General features: G+C 47.9%; 1 protein-coding gene across 1 annotated transcript in view; it reads right to left on the reverse strand.

The window, feature by feature from the left end:
• LAP3 (leucine aminopeptidase 3) overlaps nt 1-21,216 on the reverse strand; it is a 33,087-nt gene extending 11,871 nt beyond the window's left edge. Inside the window, exons 1-6 of the mRNA XM_007517862.3 lie at nt 21,062-21,216; nt 18,640-18,755; nt 16,623-16,677; nt 15,897-16,002; nt 13,550-13,709; nt 12,208-12,372 (exon numbers count right to left, since the gene is read on the reverse strand). Coding sequence (XP_007517924.1) covers nt 12,208-12,372; nt 13,550-13,709; nt 15,897-16,002; nt 16,623-16,677; nt 18,640-18,755; nt 21,062-21,163 — 704 coding nt within the window. The 5' untranslated portion in view covers nt 21,164-21,216. The remainder of the gene's footprint in view (nt 1-12,207; nt 12,373-13,549; nt 13,710-15,896; nt 16,003-16,622; nt 16,678-18,639; nt 18,756-21,061) is intronic.
• Between the last annotated feature and the right edge of the window lie 2,879 nt (nt 21,217-24,095).

Here is a 24,095-nt window from a genome sequence, read left to right on the forward strand (position 1 = left end):
ACAATATTAAGACAAGCAGAGGTTCCCCAGAGTTGGGAACTCCTCCCAGGACCACGCTTACATGGTGTTGGAGGATTGACTCAGGCATTCCGCACACGAGATTCCCTTGTGTGGGAAGATCCAGAAGGGACTACCGGACGCTTTCAGCCTTTAATAGCTGATATAAGCACCAATTTATTGGGAAGAGACTTGCTGGAATCTTTAGATGTAGTGATATCCTCAGACACCTCTGCAGGACACCACACTCACTCCTGTGAGACTGCTAGACCCAACCAGCACCCCCAATACTAACTGCCACTGTTTGTAACAGAACTCCCCGCTTAGATTGGCTTTCTAATGAGCCTGTCTGGGTGGAACAGTGGCCTTTGCCTAGGGAGAAGCTAGAAATTTTAAAAAAACTCGTCCAAGAGCAGTTATCGTTGGGACACATTCGTCATTCTCGGAGCCCATGGAATACTCCAGTCTTTGTAATTAAAAAGCGCTCAGGAAAATGGCGCCTCCTCCAAGATCTTCGTGCAGTTAATAAAACCATGCAGGTTTGGGGCTCCCCCCAAAGGGGTTTGCCTCTTGCTTCTGCAATTCCCACAGGAATTCCAATCATAGCTATTGATATACAGGATTGTTTTTTCTCTATTCCCTTACACCCACAAGATTGTAAACGTTTTGCTTTCTCTGTTCCTTCTATTAATAATGCCAGCCCTGCCGATAGATTTGAATGGGTGGTACTGCCCCAGGGCATGGCTAATAGTCCTACTATTTGTCAAGAGGTTGTTAAATCTGCCCTTTTCCCATATATTCATAAGGGCCTTAAGGTTTTCCATTATATGGATGACGTGTTAATATGGGGAGAATTAGATACAGATCTCTCCGCCCTACGTGATTTTCTAATCCCTGCCTTAAAGAGAAGTGGACTTAATGTAGCTCCTGAGAAGATACAGCTAATCCCTCCAATATCTTTCTTAGGCTCAGAGATTTCCCTAACGCAGATTCGTCCTTTAAAACCTTGTGTTACTTTTCCTTCTAATCTCACTCTTGCTTCTTTACAAAGTTTTCTTGGAAATTTGAATTGGCTTAGGCAGTATCTTTATCTGCCTACGAGCTGCCTGCAACCACTGTTCGATCTGTTAAAAGGAAACAAACAGCCCTCCTCAAAGCGTATGTTAACCCCCGAAGCATCCTTGGCTCTGGAAAAAGTTAACCAGGCTCTCCAGGACATGCACCTCGTTCGATTCTCCCCCTCCTCTCCAGTAAATCTTCTAATCTTTAACTCCACCCCCACGGTAGTGGGGGCATTGTGGCAGAAACATGGCGTTCTCGAATGGCTTCATACGCCAGTAGGCGGAGCTCCAAGACTCCTTACCGAGATTGATGCCTTAGCATTTATGGTTCGCCAAGGAAGAAACAGATCGGTTCAGGTCTTAGGAAGGGAACCAGATTCAATCATTCTTCCCTTTTCTCTCACTGATACAGAATGGCTCATACGCCACCATTCTCGTTTTGCCATAAGTTTAATGGGTTTTCCAGGACAATTAGATAATCATTTTCCCTCTAATAATTTGATAGCTTCTTTACCTCTGTTGCCTCTACTAGTACCTAAACTTTTCTCTCGAGATCCCATCCCCTCTGCTCCTACAGTGTTCACTGATGGTGGAAAAAAGGGAGCTGCTGCCCTTATATATTATCCAGACCAGCAATACCCCAAACCTCTCTTTACTGAACTTCCTGATAATTCCCCTCAGTACAAAGAACTTTATGCTGTTTTCCTTGCATTAAAAGCTGTACCAGAATCCTTCAACCTTTTTTCTGACAGTGTGTATACTGTTAACTTACTTCCATGGCTTGCTCGATCTTATGTAAGAATTGATGACAACCCACTTTCTCCTCTTTTAATTCAAATTGCCTCTATGCTCTGTTCTCGAACCCATCCACTGTATGTTCAGCACCTACGTTCCCACAGCCCTCTTCCTGGTCCCCTGTCCGAAGGGAATGCTGCAGCTGACCGCCTTGCCTCCACAGGAATTCTCCTAGCCTCTGTCTCTAATCCTGCTGACTTTCATTCCCTAACCCATGTTAATCTTAAAGGTCTTCGAGCTCGATTTCCTGATATTCCTCTGCCACAGTTAAAACGTATTCTTGCTACATGTTCCTCCTGTGCAGGTCTAATCAAAACACCTGCTATTCAGACTCTAGGGGTTAATCCTCGAGGTTTAAAAGCCAACGCTCTTTGGCAAATTGATGTTACCCACATACCTAACTTTGGCAAACAAAAATATGTGTTCGTCTCAATTGATACCTTCTCTAAGTTTATGTGGGCTACAGCTCAGACTGGAGAAAACTCAAAAAAGCTTATAAGCCATATGCTCTCCTGTTTTGCTGTAATGGGCTTACCTCTTCAACTTAAAACGGATAATGGACCTGCTTTTACCAGCAAACAATTTAAAGATTTTTGTTCCCTCTGGAACATTACTCATACTACAGGCATTCCGTATAATCCACAGGGACAAGGCATTGTTGAGAGGGCCCATCAAACTCTTAAGGCTCAATTAAATAAAGAAAAAGGGGAAATGTACCCCCCCTAATATCCAGCTGGCAAAAGCCTTAACTACATTAAATCTCTTTAATATTTACAAAAACTCCAACCAACCTCCTATAATTCTTCATTGGCAAACACCACCCACCCTCCCAGCTATTAAAGTCAAATGGAAAGACCCACTTGATAAAATTTGGAAAGGACCTGACCCCCTGTTGACTATGGGGAGGGGTTTCGCATGTATTTTTCCACAAAATTACTCCAAGCCTGTTTGGGTTCCTGCCCGCCATGTCCGGCAATACCCACATGATGGTGCTGATATCCCTGAAGAACAAGAAACACTGCAAGAAGACTGGCTGCAAGAGGACTGGCTACAGGATGCACCCCAGGATCCATAATACAGCATGGCAGAATCAAAAAAAAAAAAAAAAATCTGATTCACAGAACTCCCCCCCCCCCCGAATGAATGTCTTATGCTATGACTGGCCAGTTGTGTTTTGTGAGTGAGTGAGTGAAAAAAAAAAAAAAAAAAAAATTGAGTGAGTTGAGTGACCAAAATTTTTGTATGACCCATTGTGCTCAGAGTACTCTGAAAGTTAACTGACTTTATATCAAACGGCTGGACGCAGCCATGGTTTCTGGAGACGTCCAGAAACAGTCCAAAAATTGTTCATTCCCCCTTTTGATTTCTTTTTTAAGTCTTGATATCAATATGAAATGTTTAGTCTTAAACTGTGTGAGTAAAGATGGTTCAACTATGACAGTAGTTCTAAATTCACATTTGAAATGATATATCTTATTTACAAGTTTTTCTCCTCCTGTGTGTTATAAACTATATATTTAATATGCGTGTTTCAAGTTTGGTAAACATTAACTTGACAGTTAAATCGTAACTTCGAAGCTACATTTTTACAAGAAGAGGTAAAATCAATTCATTTAAGTAACTGAGTGTTTAAGGTAAAACTCTAAATACTCAATGTGACAATTCATCATCTCCTAAGTTAAAATACAAATCCTCTATACAGGACATTTTTGGAGGGCCCCCAAAAATGTCCTGTAAGCTATCTTGTGGAAATTAATCCACAACAAATTTGGCATCAATCTGATATTGTAAATGTACCAAAAAAAAAAATTGTCACTAAAATGTGTTAACTCTAGTAACCTGAGTTTGCTTAAAAACCCAATGTAAAAATAGTTAAGAATCAATATATGTAACTTAAATTCGGTATGAAAACTTTGCTATATAAAGACTGCTACATGAGGTCACGTAAGATGACCTTTACACGAAATTATAAAGATACCTAAACCAGTTATAATCATTGAGTTATCAATTGTAGTAAACTTCTAATTTGTTACAAAGTTTTTTCATAAGTAATTGACTACAGCTATGACAAGCCTTCGCATAAAGAAGCATCTGCTCATATAGAATCCCCAGAAATCCATCTTGGACCCCTGACCTCTGACATCACCCACAATTACAGCCATCCCCAGAAACCCATGATGTGACCTGACACGATCTGGAGAACCTGATTCACAGACTCCGAAGGACAAGACTTTCCTACTGCCTTTCTCTCAACCATCGGTGTCTGCTCTTCCTGCTTCTGTTTCGCCCATCATGTTTTGGCGGTTCCAGGTCACTCTCTACAGAGAAGAAAAGTTCCGGTGGCCGTCCTCCTCCATCAAGATAGACGTGTGGCATTTATTTCCTGGCCGTTGACATTGGACTGATGCTTCTATAGAACTTGCTGGACACTCCTTTTATACTCCTGGACTTCTTGAAGAATGACTGTAGCAGGCTGACTCGGGATTTTGCAATGCCAGATCACCCCTCTAGCCCCTCGGCTTATCAGGCCCCCACTCCTCCACCCATCAGGCTCACTCTGTCTCTTGCTACTCTTACTTATCCCTCCGTCTTGTGCTAGTTCTTTTTAAAGACACTTACACACTATCATTCTGCTTTCTTCCCAACAGGTTTCCGTTCACCCCTACACTGCTATTCCCCTGACAGAGATGAAGCCTTTTACAGACATTGACCCAGTTATATATGGCCATTAAGTAAGAGGAAGATGTTGGGGAATTGTGAGGATATGGTTGAGCTTGGAAGGGCTTGAGCCTGAGGGGTGTGTCAATCCTGTTAGTCTCTCTCTCCACGGAGAGGTTGAGCAAGGAGGGACAGTAGAACCCCAAAAAAGGTGTGCCTCTTATCAGTCTCCCTGCCTCACAAAGTGCCCCACACTCCTGATACTATGGCAAAAAGTTAAAAAGAAAGGGGGAGATGTTGGGTAGTTGCCATCTCCCCCTGGCTTCTTCTTATCCATATGCCTATATAGGGATTTACTGATCCAAAGGTTTGGTCTATTTACATAAATCACTTTTACATAAAGCACTCCAGGGCATTGGTGGTTCAGTTATAGGATTCTCGCCTGTTCCGCCCCCTCCTTGTCACACTTTGATTTTCACCAGTCACTTTTCTCTCCACCCTCTCTATATCACATCCTGTTTCCACCCTACTTGGAGAGTATAAAAACAGCTGCTCTTCTGATTAAAGACACTTGGAAATTGCTTTCCGGCTCCGAGAGTTCCAGAGTGTATCTCCTGCGGAAGTTGGTGCAGCACGCGTTCCTGATCCCTCTCCCACACAGCAGCCTAGATCAGCTCCAGTTGAGTTCTCTCCAACCCAGAGAGCACCGGCTCGGGAAGAAGTACCCTCAGGCTATCCCGGCAGTGTGGAGTTGTACCCCTCTTATCCTATGGTCTTGTCAATACTTCCACTATATAAATAATAATAATAGAAAAATACTGAATAATAATAATAGAAAAATACTATCTGCTAGAGCCACACACACGCTGGGCTGGTGAAATAGTTCACTTGGAGAGAGTGCTGTGGTCTTTCATTCCCCCTCTGCCTTCTATCTAAGGAAACAAAACACATGCACATCCTCTGTCTCTCTCTCAGGCTTCAATTATCATGTCCTTTTCTATTATCTATATTGGGGGTGGGGCAGGCACTTGAGGATAAACCGGCTTCTTTTTAAATTTATTTTTCAATTTTTTGAATCATCTTTATTTATTTGACAGAGACAGGCTTAAATTGAGAGGAAGGGAGAGGTACAGAGGGAGAGAAAGAGACACCCGCAGCCCTGCTTCAACACTCGCAAAGCTTTCCCTGTGCAGGTGGGGCCTGTGGGCTTGAACCTGGATCTTTGTGCACCATTAACATGTGCGCTCAACCAAGTGCGCCACCAACTGCCCCCTCTCTCCCCAGCTTCTTCAACTAGAGCTCCGTGCTGTCTCCGCCATGACACTTGCTAGAAGATGCCTAAATTCCACCAAAAACAAACAAAAGGAGAAACTACAGGCAGTAAAAACACAGCTCCGCTGTCTTAGATGAAACACAAGGACAGAGTGAGGTGACGTATAAAAATGCACATGGCCTGAGAGGTACATGGGGTCCTCTTGAAGAGCCATGGTCCAGTGGGGGATAGGCTGGGGGAGGAGCCTAGTGGCAGCGCGCAGGCTTCCAGGCATGAGTTTCAATCCCTGGCCATGATTAGAACAGCACTTCAGGTGGGACAGATAGCAAAAAGGCTTTCATGCCCGAGGCTTCAAAGTCCCAGGTTCAATCCCCACCACCATCACAAGCCAGAACTAAGCAGTGCTCTGGTAAAAATAAATGAATAAGGGGCCGGGTGGTGGTGTACCTGGTTGAGCGCATGTGTTATAGTGCGCCAGGACCTGGGTTCAAGCCCCCGGCCCCCATCTGCAGGGGGAAAGCTTCACAAGGGGTGAAGCAGTGCTACAGGCGTCTCTCTGTCTCCACTATCTCCCCCTTCCTCTCAATTTCTGGCTGTCTCTATCCAATAAAGATTAAAAATAAATGAATGAATGAATGAATGAAGAAAGAAAGAGAGAAAGAAAGAAGTAGATAAATAAATTGCACTTCACCATAAGCAATGTTCTTCTTAAATTAAGATGTGGCCTTGCAGTGACAGCCACTGTACTGTTATCTAACAAGCTTTTAGGGGGGAAGTCAAGGAAAAGAGTCTCCTATTCGTTTCAACAACAACTGCTTGAAACCTGGGTCCTCGGCTCTCTCCTCACCCTCAGAGCCACAGAGGTTGCTGGCTGGGGCTTTGGTTGTTCTTCTTCCCCTTCCTTCATGCCACCCAACACAATTTGTAGGTCCTGCTAGTCAACAGGTGCAGTGGTTGGTTACTTGTTGGGTTTTCTGGGTTTTCGCTGGGGCTCCGTGCCTGCATGATAAATCCGCCTCTCCAGTGGCAGCCACCCTCCCCTCTTGTTTCTTCCTTCCTTCCTTCCTTCCTTTCCTTTCTTTCTTTTTTTATTTAATAGGACACAGGGGGATGGAGGCAGGGGTAGTGAGAGAAAGAGAGCTAGGACTCTGCTTTGCCACTGGTGAAGCTCCCCTCCTGTAGCTGGGGTCTGGGGGTCCGTGGAGCAGGGTCCTTGCACAAGGTAAATAGTGTGTGTAGGATTCGCTAAGTCATGCTCTCCTGACTAGGCTGCCAACAGCCCATTGTCTTGCCTTTTCAGAGGGCTGGAATCCCATCTGTTAAACACAGTTCCCCAGGGTTCTCATGATGTCAACTACAGATCACGGTGTCTGATTAAAGTGGGAAAACCAGTCGCTCCCTAACAAACGCAGGATGGGGCAGGCGGTGACATAATGGGAACGGGAATGGGTGCTGGGGACAAAGGAAAACAGATGCCAGATCTCTAGTCCTCCCGGGCGGGGAGCACAGAAGGACTCTGTCCTGTTTCCTGGCCACAGGAAGGCGGCTAAGAAACCCTCCAGACAGACCAACGCCAAGCCCAAGGGCACCCATCCTGCCTGTTTATGGCTGCTTCTAGTAGGGCCAAATCGCCGGAGATGGCCACCAACTCCAGAAGGCAGAGAAAACAAGCAGGAGGTGTGATATCTTAAAAGGACAGCTGGGTTGGGGAGCTAGCTCACTGGGCGGGGCCTGGGCCTAGCCAGCTGTACAGTCCAGGTGCCGCCCCCCCATCAGGACACTGGGGGGACTCCATTGCAGTGGCACCTCTCCCTCTGTCTGGACAGGTCTATTGGTCCAGCAGAAGTGAAACCACATATTCAAGAGTCCCCTGGCTCCACAAAAAAAAAAAAACCTCTCGGACTGTGGGTCTACTGGGTCACAAGCTCAGTCCCAGGGTTTATAATTAAGCTCCTGCCTCTCCAGAAGTCCCGTCCGTTTCTGTTGCTGGTACCACCTCAGCAGGGTGTCAGTGGGGGGGGGGGGGAGTCACACCAGTCCGCCTGGCCTCCTGCTCTATGTGCTCTCTGCTCCAGGGACTGAGCCTCTGCACGGGATTCTGCACCTGAAACAATCTCCTCCCCCCGTGTCTGTCTCTCTCTCTCTCTCACCTGCTGCCAGTGTGTCTGCTGTGCAGATGTCCCCTCAGGCTAGTGCCAGTTCCCGCGAGAGTTGGGACATTCTTGGAGCGCCTGTTTTGCCATGTTGTCCCCTCAGACTAGTGCCAGTTCCCACGAGAGTCAATAAGATATTCTCGAGGTGCCCTTCCCAACCAATCCTGTTCCGGCTCGTCAATCCCAGTTTTTGCCCTATAAAGCCCTTCTTCTTCCACCCCTCACTCTCTTGCCTGCTTTTCACTTCGGTGATTAGACGCAGGGAAGGTTGCTGCACGAGGCGGCCATTTTGGCTAGCTCCACGTGGCCCGAACCACTGCGCTCTCACCCAACTCTGAGGTGCCCGTGCGAATAAAGAATTGTGTTCGCTCCCCGCTCTGGATCTCCTCTCTCTTTCTCTCTCCTCCACGGCTCAGCACGACACTTAGTGCCTGAACAGGGACCGGCACCAACGTGGGACCTAACTGGCCCATCCCACAGATAACTAAAGCCGTTTGGCTACCTATCCACTATGGGCTGTCTTTCTACTTAAGAGGTTTCCCAAAGCCTCTACTCTTTCTTCATGAGACAGTTTCTCTGTCTCTGGAAGATTTTGCTCTAGGCCACACCTTGGTTTCTCTTGACCGTGATGGTAGCGCTTGGGAGATGTGCGGGGTCCCCTCCTGTGTCTCCCGCAGGAAGCACTGACTCTAACCTGAAAAACAGCCTTAATCTAACCAAGCATGAGGCTGTCGCCCAGAGGCTCCTATTTTAGCAGACACGTCTTCGGCTGCCACCACAGCTTCTGAGGCCCCTCCCCCTGCCACTTTTCCCAGAGGCAGGACGTTCTCCAGGACTCATAATACAAAATGGCAAAAATCTAAAAAAATTAGAGCCCAAAACAAAACTTCCCTACCATTTCTCTCTTCCCCCCTCACTCTCTCTAAATATCTTAAGCCTGCTTGCTGTCTAACCCCTCTGCTTTCAGTAGTGTTTTTTAAGATGTTATTGATATGTAAAGCTCTCAAATACCTTCTCAATGAGAGGCAGAACCAGCCCAGGCAAATGATAGATCACACAATGGTTATGCTAATGATTCTCATGCCTGAGGCTCTAGCAATGGCTCTTTGCCTTGCCACATTTTATTGCACTTAGATTGGTTAAACAGCCTTAAAATGATACGAGAAAGACCTTCCAAAATTATAAAGATACTTAAACCAATTATAATCATCGAGTTATCAATTATAGTAAACTTCTAACTTGTTACAAGTTTTATTTTTTTTCACAATGATTACAGCTGTTAAGCCTTCATATGAAGAAGCATCTGCTCATATGGTAAGGTACTAAACTATAAAAAGTTCCTCTATATACAACTCATGTGAATTAACAACATTCACATATTTTTCTACACTTAACTGGTGTATCTCATTTTGCTATTATAGGCCTACCTTTGTCAGCCAACAATTTATAAAGATTTTTCCCTTTATAACATCACCCATGCCACAGACATCCCTTACTTCCCCCAAAGTCAAATGGTTGTTGAGAAGGCCCACCAAATGCCTAGGCTCAATTAAGTAAATAAAAAAATAAGGAGAGACACATCCCCCCAGTATTCAGTTGGCTAAGGCACCAAACCTCCTTTTCTATAAAAAATTTGAATCAGATGCCCTGCTAACCACAGGAAGCAGATTGTTTGTGTTTCTTTCACAGGAATCCTGGGAAAAACCATCTGGACCACTACACACTCTGACATCGCCCACTAGACAGCATGACTATAGTGGCACACCCCCCCCGAAACCCATGATATGACCTGACACAATCTGAAGTACCTGATTCACAGACTCCAAGGTCAGAACATTCTTACTGCCTGTCTGCCCTTCCTGCTTCTGCTTTGCCTGTCACACTTTGGCGGTTCCAGTCCACTCTCTACAGTAAGGCGGAATTCCAGTGGCTGACCTTGCCCTTGGAGATCGACGTGCAGCGTTTCATCCCCTGGCATTTCTCCTGGTCATCTACATTGGACTGAGACTTCTATCGGACTTGCTGGTACACCCACTGGACATTTTACACAATTTTACAGCAGCTTCCTTCCCTTCACGCTGCCAGTTTTTCAAAGACTGACTCGCACTAGTTAATGGACCTTGCAGCCAGTTGCCTTGGGGACTGTACAGTACCAAACAGCCCCTTCGCTTGGCAGGTACAACCTCCTGCCTGCAGACCCAGGAAATGCCCCCTCATTACTAGGCCTTCCCCCCAAGGCAGAACCCCCCCCATTACTAAGCCCTGCCCCCAGAGACAGGGGACGACCCCAGAGGCAGGAAATGCCCCTTTGTGCACCAAGCCTTCCCTTGGCATCACACTGGCTCTTACTGCTTCCCTACTTGTCTCTTCCTGTTTTGTTACAGCATTCAGGTTTATGCCCAAAAGGTTTCTGCTCACCCCTACACTACTATTCCTCTGTCACAGATGGAGTCTTTTACAGACATTGAACCATCTTAATGCGATGACTAGATAAAAAGATAGGAAAAGATGGAGAAATATTGTGAGGAGATGGTGGAGCCTGGCAGAGCTGAACCTATGAGATGAGTCCCTCCAGGTAAGTCTCTCTCTCTCCAGAGGGGTTGAGCACAGGGGGGACACATAAATCTCACAAGGTTGGCAGCCATGTAAGTCTTCCCTCCCCAACAAAAACATCCTACATCTTCTCAACTGAGCATGGCATTCCTTTAAAAACATTTAAGCCTGCTCCACTCTAAATTTCCTATCCTGTGGCCATTAGGTAAAAAGAAAGGGGGAGATGTCCCCTTAGGCTAGTGCCAGTTCCTGCGAGAGTTAATAGGATATTCTTGAAGTGCCCTTCCCAACCAATCCTGTCCCGGCTCGTCAATCCCAGTTTTTGCCCTATAAAGCCCTTCTTCTTCCGCCCCTTGCTCTCTTGCCCGCTTTTCACTTTGGTGATTAGACGCAGGGAAGGTTGCTGCACGAGGTGGCCATTTTGGCTAGCTCCACGTGGCCCGAACCACTGCGCTCTCACTCAACTCTGAGGTGCCTGAGCAAATGAAGAATTGTGTTCGCTCTCCGCTCTGGATCTCCTCTCTCTCTCTCTCCTCCTTGGCACAGCAGGACATGTGTCTAAATCACTCCGCCACCTTCCAGACCAGATCATTCTCCCCACCTCTATGCTCCTGCGACACCCTCTGTGCTGACTTTTTCCATGCACAGGGCGTGAGAGAAAGGGGTGAGGGAGACCACAGCACTGCCCTACTATTCAGAGCTTCACCCGATGCTGTGGCATTTCTACACAGGCGCAGGGTTTGAACCCAGAACTTTGCCCATAGTGAAGTGAACGCTTTGCTGGGTGAGCCATCTCCCAAGCCCAAGGCCACTATGTATGGACACAAAGCTGCTCTGGTGAGAACAAGGAGGGTCCTTGCTGGGACGCTTTTATAGGAGCAGAACATGGCCAGGTTTAGCATGTGCTGGCTTCCAAAACATGCACCAAGTGCCAAGGCTTGCCTGGTCCTCTATTCTGTCTACACCTTCAGGGAATTCCAAAAACACGTGACCTCTAACCACAACCTGACACTCAACAGTCTGCTTGTACAGAAGGCCCCTTGGCAATCTCCTGTGATGGTGAAGAATTCTTTATGGAAGGCAGTATCTTTTCATCACGATCCCGAAGGCTCTGACTTGGGGTGCTTCTAAGGTTATGGGGAGAGGTCCTCAGAGGGTGACGGAACTTAGTTGCGACCTTTTAGGCAACCTGTAGCTGCGCTGCTGCCAAGGACACCTCAGGGTTCCTGGGGGCATCTCTAGAGCAGAAACATCGACTCTGGGTCAAGATAGGCAAGTCGTGCCCTTGTGTCCAAAAGAGAAAAGGCAGGTCGCTTTCACCTGCACACAACGTACCACGTATGGTCAAAAGACACCAGAGAGGGTTACTATCTGACCCAGAAACTCAACTACGAGGCATGCACAAACCACAAGAGGAAACAGAAATGAATATTCCACACAAAAACTCAGGACATGGGTGCTCACAGCAGCGTTATTCAGAGACTCCAGAAGGTGGAACAACCCAAACGTCCATCCACTGACGGTGAGGGAGATGGAGAAGTGAGCGCCTGCTAATGTCAGGAAAAAAGATAAGCAATCAGGCTGCCTGTGCGGCATGGAGCTCTGGGAAGATGCGAGAAATGACTGAGCTGTGCTTTGTGGGGGTGAACGGTGTGGTGGCCAGTGGGTCAGCTCCCCCTCAACACTCAGGGGATATCACCCCCCTCCCCCCCGTTACCTGATGTGAACCTCTGTTTTACTGCTGGCATTCTTCAGCTCCTTTTCGATGATTGTGGCGAACCTGGTTGGCGTCATCTCATTGGCGGGTGCCTCCATCAGCTGGCGTGCCAAGTTCTGCCCGTTGGCAAAGTGGACGCCCTTCTCCCAGGCCTCCTGGTCGCCGCTAGCAGGAGGAAAGAGGAAGGGCGGCTCAGAGCAGTGCTCCCCAACACTGGCCTCATCATTGCTCATGAAAAACCACAGGAGGAAGAGAACAGAGGGAGGTAATGGACAGCAGCGGCCCGGGCTCATTCTTGTGACCTGACTGGGGGTGTGTGGGAAGGGGGCAGAGAGTACGGGTGCAAGGAGCAAGGAGGAAATGCTGAGCCCCACTGAGTGGGGCTGAACACCCGGACCACCAGGGGCCCACAACTGTGAGCAGAGGATGAGGGATGAGAAGGCAAATGCCGGGTCTCCAAAACCCACACCTGCTGACCCTATGCAACTAATAAGACAGCCCCATACAGGGACTGAGGGCGGCTGGGGGCGGCCAGGGACTGGACCGAGGGGGCTGGGGAGTCATACTTAATGAGCCCAGAGACTTGGTTTTGCAAGATGGATAGGGTCCTGGGGATGAATTGCATCACCCGTGAGCAGACTCACATCTCTGAGCTGTACAGCTAAAAAGGGTTATGGTGGCAGATTTACTTAAAAATACCTAAGAGTCTATGAAACAAAGCACACAGATGATGCAGGGACCAGTGGGGAGGGAACGAAAATATGGGAACTGAAAGATTAGGAAAAAAAAAAAATCAAATGGACCTCAGAGGGGCTGTGTACACACACATACCCACACACACACAATCAAACAGGTTCTGCAAAACTCTCCTGCCTGAGGCTCTGAGTTCCCAGGTTCAGTCCCCAGCACCACCATAAGCCAGAGCTGAGCAGTGCTCTGGTGTCTCTCTCTTTTTATATCCCCCCCTATATATAATCACTAAGATAATAATAATAATAGTAAAGCAATGAAGCGCTATGTTCAGGGATTGGAAGACCTAGTATTATAAAATGATCAAACTACAATTTAAAGCAATCTCACAGAAGTGCCAACACCTTTTCTGGGGGAAAAGAAAAGAAAAGAAAGAAAACCGGTCTGACAGACTGGTGTTCCCAACTGCCAACAAGCAGGGAGGGTCTCAGAAATCACAATGACCATGTAGTGTGGGGGCAGCTCTCATGGTCCCCAAATGGCGAAGAAGATTGTCAGGGATGGTGGGGGGTGGGGGGTAGAGATAAGGGCCAAGACTGATGTTCAAGAAAGAGTCAGCCGCTCCCGGCCCTGCCAGCCTTCCTCCCCTCACCTTCCGTGCAGCTCCGCTGACACGGTCATCTTCCTCTTCTGCTTGAGCTCATCGTACTCGTACAGACCCAGCACCGCTCCTTCGGCAGCTGCCTGAGCATCCCCACAGGGGTCCACCTCCACAGAGCAGAGCTCCAGGTCCTGGAGCTGCCGGCACCCGGCTGCAGGAGAGAGGAACCAGGATGTTAGCTGCCATCAGGATCAGGCGGAAGAAGACACCGAGGCGTGGTGCGGCTGCTGCGGAGAGAACCATGGGGCTGGGGATTCAAGCCCCAGCTCAGATACCAGACTCTCTTGGGCCTCCATTTCCTGTCCCATAAAATAAGGGTGTACAGAGCCCTTGTAGGCAGTAGAGAAAGACAGACTGCAGGACAGAATGACTGACTTAGCTCCTTCTAGAGTGGGGCCTGAGTGAGTCCTAGCATTGCTTCTGAAAACACCAGGGTTTCCTGATGGAGCTTCCCAACCACAGGGACCTTGCCCGATTAAAAACGACAGAGAAGCAACAACGCTGAGATGATAGTCACGAAACGGAGCAAAGTCCATCATTAGCCTTGTGTTTTATTGAGAACAGGTCAGCAAAAACTGCCAAATGAAAGGGGTGACAAGCAAAGGTAGCAGAGGCCAAAGATCAATAATCAAGCTAGCAATCACAGCCTCAGCAGTGTTTCGCAAAGCATCTTTAACCAGAGTCTCTGCAGAGGGCCATGCCCTGCAGTGACTCAATGGGAAAACCTTGAGGTTTCTTTTTTTTTTTTTTTTGCTGGCACTAAGAATCCACTGCTCCTAGCAGCCTTGTTTTTTCTTCTTCTTCTTCTATTTTATTTGCTAGGACAGAGAGGAACTGAGAGGGAAGGAACAGATAGAGAGGAAAAGACAAGACACCTGCAGACCCGCTTTACCGCTCGTGAAGTATCCTCCCCACACACATCCTCGTTCAGGTCCCTGTACTTGGTGTTATGTGTGCTTAAGCGGTTGTGAGACCCCGCCTGCCCACACCATCCCCCGACTTTTAAATGCTCACAAACTGATCCCCTTATATTGGATTGTTGGAAAAGTCGTGATGCATGTTTATAAAAAATATGAGCTTGACTTTTATGACAAATCTATGAAACAAGGCACACAGATTATGCAGAACCGGTGGGGAGGGAAAGAATGAGGGAAATGAAAGATTAAAAAAAAAATCAAATGGACCTCAGAGGAGGCGTGTATACACACACACACACACACACACACACACACACAAAATCAAATAGGCTGTGCACAACTCTCCTGCCTGTGACAAACAGGGGTGTGCAAATACCTTTGGTAGCTGATAATAACCAAATACCCCCAGGACTCTGTGTCCACTATCTGATGGGCAAATGTGAGTTCACACATTTTTCTGTATCGTGGAAAGAAAAAAAAAAAAAAAGGGCTACACCAGAGTGAGCAAATGGTGAGGAGAAAACAGACTGCTCTGGGACAAATATAGGAGACAGCAGATCTTAGTGAAGCGGCCAAACGTGAACTAAACAAGTGTCAAGTTGGCCCTGCACGCTGAGGAGAAGGCCAGGCACGGACGGTGAGGGGAACTGAGCATTTGTTAGGATGAGTTTGGGTTGTGGTTGGGATAGTGACAGAGGGAGGGAGGGAGGGAGGGCGGAAAGGGAGAGAGAGAGAGAGAGAGAGAGAGAGAGAGAGATTAACTTAGAGAGGAGAGCCCAGGGAAGCCTTATCAGCATTAAACTTCAGAAGTAAAACAGGTGGCCTGAGGAGGTGGCGCAGTGTCAGCACACAGGGTGGGCATTCGCAGTCTCAGGCTCTGCCGCTGTCACCATGGACAGCCAAGAGATAACTGTACCCAGCAAAGCACTCACCTCACGTGTCTGAGAACCCAGGGTTGAGGCCGCACATCACACGGGAGCAGCATGGGAGGCCCTGAGGCAGTGCTGTCTCCTGTGTCAATCTCTTCCCCTCTGCCCACCCATTCTTTCTCTGTCCCTAAATTATCAATAAAAATTGAAAGGAAAAAAAAAAAGCCTAGGCCTGAAACGTCACTCGGTTGAACAGTGCATGCATGTGAAGGCCGGGTGGTGGCACACCTGGTTGAGTGCACATGTTACAATGCGTCAATGTGTGAGGGTTCTGGTTCAGACCCCCAGATCCCACTAGCAGGGGGAAAGCGTTGGTGAAAGTTTTGATGGTGAAGCAGGGCTGCAGGTGTGTCTCTCTTTCTCTATCTCCTCCTACCCTCTCGAATTCTGGCTCTCTCCAACAAATAAAGATAAAAAAATAGTACAGGCACAGTATAGTTCACTCCCCAGCACTGCACAAAAAGCCAAGTAAGTAAATAAAAGGAAAGTCACCTGCCACAGCAGTTCTGATGTTTTCTTTGCCTTCATGCCAGTTCTCCTGGTCATCCACCCCTGCGGCCTTTTTGCCGAGGCCGACCACCACCACGCTGGGGAAGTCCTGTCCACAAACACACAGAGTCACCCTGCTAGGTCTTCAAAGCCTTCAGTTCCAGTGGGGGAGGTCACCTGAGCCCCCACAAAAACCATTAAACCTCCACACGGGGTCAAACCCACTGTGACTCTACCTGTTCTGTGGTTTGGGGGCCCCGGAGCTTGGTAACGTTTAGTGACCTATAGTCACGTGGGAGAATGAACTGGACAATCCTGCAGTTACTTCTCCTGGTGTGAGAAGTACCACGAGCCAGAAAAACAGCTCAGCAGGTAGAGCAAAAACACTTGTCTGCTGTGCCCATGGCCCAGGTCCAACGTAATGCGAGGGACCCCAGGGCAGTAAAATCAGGCATGTGTGAGGCCCCGGGCTGTGCGAAACACAAGAAGGATACAAGGGCCACAACTATGGCGGGCGAACAAGGCAAGTCTTCAGATCATGGAATCTAAGAGGCACGATGGACATCGATGAATTGTTCTAGTCTGGAAATACCCATGGCTTATCGCTGGGTAAGACTAAATGTATGGCCAGACACCCGTGTGTCAGCATGACCACGTTGCCACAGTACTTGGCAAACGGTGGGTATTCATTGGGCATTTTGCCAAAGGATCCTTAACTTTATCTCCTACCTCATGTAGGCCATAAAAGGTCCGGGTTTTGCCAGTCTTCAGAGGTGGTCCAGACCTAAAAACAGAGCAGAGAGCTGATTTTGAAATGCCAGTGTCTCCTGCCCTCCTTGGAAGTGACAGAGTACACGACAATACTCTACTCTGCTGCTGCTGTGAACGTGCTGCCTTCATGCTTTGCCCAAACACGGAGCTCCCACGCCGGACTTCTCAGGTGTGGCACTTCTCATTCTCATTCAAAAAAAAAAACAAAAAAAAACCCTAACTCATTGGGAAGCAACTGCACAAAGTGAGGCCATGGCCAGGTGGTGAGTGGCTGCATCCTGGTGTGAATCACGGGACACAGGACAGAAAGACAAATAGCTCAGGTACAGCGTGTGCAGCCTGGAGACTGTCGGGGAGGGGTGGTGGTGGCGGTCCACAAAAGGGACACTGGACAGCTTCCAAACCAAACAGGTGGCAGCATGATCACAGAGGAGGAGTGGAGGCCTGGGGTCCGAGTTGAGAAGACTCGGTCAGAAGGACCCTGAGACTGTCCTGAGCAGGTTCGCTTTGGTGCCAATGAATCCAGGCACCTGAGAAGACTGTCTACCTGTGATGAACCCATTATTGGCAGAAAATGCAAATTCTGTTATTCGATGCTCCAACAGTGCCCCTGTCAGACTAGATGGGTCAGATTCTCTTCTATGCCCTTGCCCCGCCCCCCGTAACTCTACTTGTTAATTGTTTCTCAGAAGGAACTATCCCCTCAGCCCAAACACTCATGTTACACAGTTCACCAACACAGGTTAGTGACTTATCTCCAGGGAGTCAACCCAAAGAAATCCCTATGTCCCCAAACCCATTTGCACTCTGAAAATCACCAGCTCTCTTCATTTCTTGAAATTCTTTCAAGCGGGCTGGGAAGGCAGCATGATGGTGATGCAAAAAAAAAAAAAAAAAAGTCTTTCATGCCTGAGGTTCCAAGTTCCCAGATTCAATCCCTAGTACCGCCCTGGCGTTTCTCTCTGTATCTTTCATTAAAATAAAATATTAAAACAAACCCTTTCATGTAATCGTAGTTTCTGACAAAATGTGTATATGCCTTATTTCTCAGTTCAGCCACAGCCAACTTAGAGGAAGTTGCCTCTCTTGGGCGTACAGCGAATGTTCTAGTAATATGAGAAGGATCTGCCAAGACGTGGGAGGCTGTAAGTGGTTACCAGCCTGAAGGCTGGAGCTCTTCTGAAGGGGGGGATGGGTGGCACCACCCCCCCCCATTAATCAGGTCCTAAGCAGTAGAGAATAACTCAAAGCCACAGAGGGTCATGCTCACAACTTCTATTTCTTTGCTTATTCTTTAGACAGAGACAGAGAAGGCAAAGAGGGAGAGAGAATGAAAGAGACCACAGCATTACAGCTTCCCTCGGTGCGGGGGAAGCAGGGCTCGAACCTGGGTTGTGCACATGGCAAAACAGCAGCACTGAGTGAGCTCTTCTGCCTGCCCCACACCTGTATGACTGCCAGTGAAGCTGCTCCCAAGTCTGCCCACCATCTCTAGACCGTGGCTGGCCCAGGGTGGTCAGCATCTTGGGCCTCCTCAGAGGAAGGGGTTAGAATCTACACCTGCAGGAGAGTAAGCTTTAAGTCACCCTGGAGATTTGACACATGCGGCATGCGGAGAAGGAGCAGCAGCCTTGGGCTGTATTGAAGTAGCCCAGAGACATGCAGGAGGGTGAGAGCAGTGGCCAAAACCCACCCTTCTTGAGCCAGGAGGGTGGGTTGAGGAAATCTGGGACTTTCCAGAAGAAATCTGTGTTCTGCCTGAGGAGGCCTGACTTCCCAGAAATGTAGACCCACCCATGCAGAAATAAAGAAGACCAAAGTGCATTCCAGAGGCATACTTTCACTTCCACTTCTACTTCTACTGAACTGGTATTAGCTAGCAGTGCTATGGAAGATTTCTGTCAACTAACTGTAGCTTAGGAAATCATCTCTTCTGGGATCTGTCCAAAGCCGGGACCCACAAGTGAATACTCACAAGTTCAGAATTTTCCGCAGCTTCCCACACACCGATTGATCAAAGTTCTCTCCTGCACTTGTAAACTGGGGCACATCCTCCTCCTTTTCTTTGGAGTAGACTCCTAAAACAAGACCCTGAGGACAGTGAGAAAGAGGAAAAGTGTTAGATCCCTGACAGGGATTCAGGGGCCCCCAGATTCTAGTACCATGAAGATTGTGTCCCTCTCAAAGACCAGGACCTCTGCAGTCAGCTACACACATGCCCACCTAAATGTCTCCAAAGCCCAGACGGGGTGCTCTCTGCCCTGGGTCATCTCCACCACCAAGAAAGGGCTTTTAGGGTATCTAGGGCTAAGGGTCCCCTCTACTTTCAAGTATAGCAAAAAAAAAAAAAAAAAAAAAAGTGTTTTATCTGCTTTTCACCTCAGGGGATTTACTGATCCAGGATTTTTTTATTTTTTTCCAGACAGAAGGGAAGGGGTGTGTGTGATGGCAATGAAATTTCCTTTACTTAGTGCAGGGGGTTGAGGTGCAGGTTTTCAGTTTTCTAAGGTTCCCATGTACACACAGAAACAAACATCAATTGTGTGGTCTGGGAGGTGGTGCAGTAGATAAAGCACCGAACTCTCAAGCATGAGGTCCTGAGTTCAATCTCTACAGCACATGTATCAGTGATGTTCTGGTTCTCTTTCCTTTCTTTCTTCTTTTTTTTTTTTAAATTTCTTTATTGGAGAATTAATGTTTTACATTCGATAGTAAACACAATAGTTTGTACATGCATAACATTTCCCAGTTTTCCATATAACAATACAACCCTCATTAGGTCCTCTGTCATCCTTCTTGGATTTGTATTCTCTCCACCCACCCACCCCAGAGTCTTTTACTTTGGTGCAATACGCCAATTTCAGTTCAGGTTCTACTTGTGTTTCTTTTCTGATCTTGTTTTTCAACTTCTACCTGCGAGTGAGATCATCCCATATTCATCTTTCTGTTTCTGACTTATTTCACTTAACTTTCTTCTTCTTCTTCTTTTTTTTTTTTTTTACCAGAGCAATGATCAACTCTGGCTTATGGTGGTGGGGGGGAGGGGCTGAACCTGGGCCTCTAGGGCCTCAAGCATGAAGAGTCTCTGCATAACCATTATGCCATCTACCCCTGCCCTATGCTCTGGTTCCCTCTCTCTCTTCTCTCTTTAATAAACACACACACACACACACACACACACACACACACACACACCAGATACAATGTGCATGCTTCTCTCCTGTTAAGTGCCCTGTGTCCTTAAACATGGGTCACAGAACCCAGGAAAAGTGGAAGGGAGTGTTCTCGCTCTTGTAACCTTCAAGTACACATCTCAGTGAGTGTCTGGAAACAATCCTCAGCCTCAGGTTAACTCACCAACAGGAAGAGAACAAAGGACTCAGCCTAACAGGAACAGAGGCAGGAAATACTACCACTCTCACCTCCAGGAGCCTCAGCCCCCCCCCAAAAAAAAAAAAAAAACAATAACCAACCACCAAAAGTGGTGTGTGCCTGTATGTGTGTGTGATCTGAGGTTCCTGATGCCTCTCTCCACGTCCCTGGCATGGCCTACACTCCCAGCAGACAAGCCCACCTGTCACTGGTGTATTACTGTCCGGGATTCCACAGAATCGATGGGGAAACAGGGCATCCTGTCACTTGGGTAGGATGTCACACAGGATGAAAATGAGCTGTGGACATACGTCTGGGTGCCCTTGCCATTTGAGAGAGAGACAGACAGACAGACACACACACACACACACACACACACACAGGCAGCAGACTTGAGCTCAACCCTATGCAGGACTTTTCCTCCCCTGTGCCTGCCAGGCATTTCATTCTGGTCTCCAAACAGACCTCCCAAGAGCCTGCAGTTTCCCCTTTCTGACTGTTGCGTTTCCAGAACGCCTTGTGTGTGTGTTTGTGTGTTTTCTGCTGTCAGACACTCTCCTCGTAATTGCATGCAGAGCCCTTTCCCTAGGGGACCATCACAAGTCTCTACCCCCGGGGGACATGCATTTTTCTAGCTTTCCATCTAGGGTGGGGGCGGGAGATGTAGGTCTGGCCGTGAATCCGGAGCAGGAGACTCGGCCAATAGCCATCTCTTCTTTCTTCCCAAACTTGGGGTTTCTCCGAGCTCAGGTGCCATGGTCAGGGACAGGGGACCCTGGGATGGGGGAGGGGGAGTGACCCGCAGGGCTGAGCACCAGGAAGGATCAGGGATGGGCGCTGCACCCCGGGCTCTGTCATCGACCCCGCCAGTCTGGAGAGCTGGTGGGGCGTGGGCGGGGGAGGACTCAGCCCCGAGGGACCTGGGATGTGACCCCGCCGGCTTGGGTGGCACCGGGGGTGCGCGACCGTGCAGCCAGCACCGCAGCACCAGACCGCCCGGCCGCGCCCGGCCCGGGGCCTCTTACCTTCGTCATGTCTTTGGCAGCGGCGTTCGGCCCCCACAAGCTCCTCACGCCCAGACGTTGAACGGCGACTCGCCCAGCAGCCGGAAGAGGCAGCCAGATCATCTTCTCAGCTCAGCCCAGGGTGCCGCCTCCAGCGAGCACGTGGCGCCGGGGGCGGGGCCTTCGCTCGGATGCGCCTGCGCAGAGGGGCGGAGACAGCCGCTATGGGGGCGTGGCCTCCGGGTTGCACCAATGAGCATTGCAAGGGGGCGGGCCCGCGGAATAGGGGGTGGAGCCAGAAGGCACTCGGCGACGGAAGGGGCGGTGCTGGGACAGAAAAGCCGCAGCGTGGGGAGGTTTAAGAGATTGAGAGGCAGCAGGGGCGGGAGCAAGGGGCGGGACTTTCCGGACTATTCTCTATAGGGGCGGGTCCGGGGGCGGGGCTTTGGGAAGACTCCAAAGTGCTTGCTGGCCTCCAGATGTCTAGGGCAGGCATTGGGGATAAGGAAGGTCTCTAGGTGCCTGCCACTTCAGGGTGCAGGTCTCAATGAGTGGAGGGGACAACCCACTGATTATTTTGAACTTTTGGGGGGAATCTTTCACGTAGTCCGACTGTACAACACTGTAAGGCATTCAGCCCAAGTACTGTTTTTGAAAATAGGAGTTAATGCAAAGAGTGATCAGTGTCTTAAACATACATATATTTATTTATATTTGATTTATATATACTTAATCTAATGTATTTAATTTAATACTTTTAATATGTATTTAATTTAAATATATATTTAAAAGGTCTCTGAAAATGTTTACTTTTAAGAAAAACTGTCGTTAAGACTGTGAGAATTATGGTGGTTATCAATAAGAGGGTGAAGCACAGAACTTTGGTGGCAGGTGCAGTTTGCAACTATACCCTGTGATTCTATAATCTTGTATACCACTATTAATCACAAATAAAACACGGCTTAAAAAATACATAGAGCTGGGAGTCGGGCGGTAGCACAACGGGTTAAGTGCAGGTAGCGCAAAGCACAAGGACCGGCATAAGGATCCCGGTTCCAGCACTGGCTCCCCACCTGCAGGGGAGTCGCTTCACAAGCGGTGAAGCAGGTCTGCAGGTGTCTATATTTCTCTCCCCCTCCTCTCTCCATTTCTCTCTGTCCTATCCAACAACAACTACAACAATACTAACTACAACAATAAAACAAGGGCAACAAAAGGGAATAAATAAATAAAATAAGTATTTAAAAAAATACATATGGTATTTTTAATGGTTATGCAAAAGTCTTTCATATCTAAAGCTCCAAGGTCTCAGGTTTAATCCCCAGCACCACCATATGAGCCAGAGAGGAACAGTGCTATGGTTAAAGAGAGAAAAAAAAAGTTTTTGTTGTGATTGCCCTCACAAATATTTTGCTGACATTCCAAATCTGGGCTTTGTGCCTCCCTGCTGCTCCTCAGACAGCTAATTACCTCAGTGTGCTAATAGCCTGCATTTCTTGAATGCTACAGTTTCCACCTCTGGCTTTTCCAGTGTCTGGCAGTAGACTGTGGCTGACATATAGGTCAGGTGCCATAAGATGTTTGAATTAATGCCACTTCTAATGGCTGTGGCGCTGATAATTAAAGAGTAGAGGAGGCCCCACCTGTGGGGTAATAGCTGCAGATGCAGATCCATGCAACAGCTGCAGAGACAGAAAGCCTTGAAATTAGACCCCAGCATGATGGAGGAGGAAGAACATCAAGAGGTGGAGGAGTGTGTGGGAGGGTGCTGGCGGGGCTTGGCTATAGACAAGGCTGGCTATCATATAAAGAGAGACTGTAATGAAGAAGACCATAAAAGGCTGGGAGTGTATGGCTGCTCTGGGATCAATGTGATCTTTGTAGAAGTTGGTGGGAAGTAAGAGCTGTGTGCTAGCATGAGTGGCAGAGTGTGGTGTCCTGGATGGAGAAAGGCTAAGCAACATGGGTGAAAGTTAGGCTTCAGGAGTTGGGCGGTAGCTCAGCGGGTTAAGTGCACGTGGTGCAAAATGCAAGAACCAGCGTAAGAATCCCGGTTTGAGGCTCCGGCTCCCCACCTGCTGGGGAGTCGTTTCACAGGCGGTGTAGCAGGTCTGCAGGTGTCTATCTTTGTCTTCCCCTCCTTTCTTTTTAAAGATTTTATTTATTTAATAATGAGAAAGATAGGAGGAGAAAGAGAAGGAACAAAACATCACTCTGGTATATGTACGGCTGGGGATTGAACTCGGGACCTCCTGCTTGAGAGTCCAATGCCTTATCCACTGCGCCACCTTCCGGACCACCATGTCTCAGTGTTTCTTGGGAGGCACCCATTGTCCACAAACATATTTCAGTGTCTGGTCATTTCTTTTCTTTTGTTTGTAGCAACCCTTCATGATAACACAGAGTCTCTCCCCCTGCCAGTCCCTAATAGTTTCCCCTCCAGACTACACCTGTATGCTACTCTCACTGCCACAATATTTTCAGAAGCAAATATTTTCATTTTCTAGTAATAAAAACTGTTAGCCTCCTGCCGTGTTTAATGTAAGAGAGTTGCTTATATGCCAACCATTGTGGGCTAAAGACTAACAGGTGTTCAGTGACCAGATGTCATCAGACAAGGCATAGGAATGTATTTCAATGTTTAGTCTTTTTTAAAGTAGTTTAATTATCTTTATTTATTGGATAGAGACAGCCAGAAATCGAGAGGGAAGGGCTGAGCTCTAGAGTTCTTCCAACAAAGAAATGTTAGAGCAAAGAATCCACATAGTGAGAAGGAGCAGCTGGTGGAAGGGGCAGGAAAGAAGCCGAAGAGAAGTAGCTCCTTGATTTAAAATGATGCCTTGAGAAGTTCTCTAAAATAGAAGAGTGAGTCTTTCTCTTCTCTTCCTCTTCTCTCTGGCTGGAATGCAGCAAAAACTCCTTCACTGCAAAGCAGAGACACCAACACGCACTAATAGGGTGTTTCCTTTCCGAAAATATTAACCTCTGTGGCAGGAGAAAGAAGCAAGCAGCTGTCTAGTTATCACTGTTGTTTTGACCTTTGCTTTAGCAGAAC

Source organism: Erinaceus europaeus, chromosome 3 (assembly GCF_950295315.1).
Source record: "Erinaceus europaeus chromosome 3, mEriEur2.1, whole genome shotgun sequence".
Classification (NCBI taxonomy): Eukaryota; Metazoa; Chordata; class Mammalia; order Eulipotyphla; family Erinaceidae; genus Erinaceus; species Erinaceus europaeus.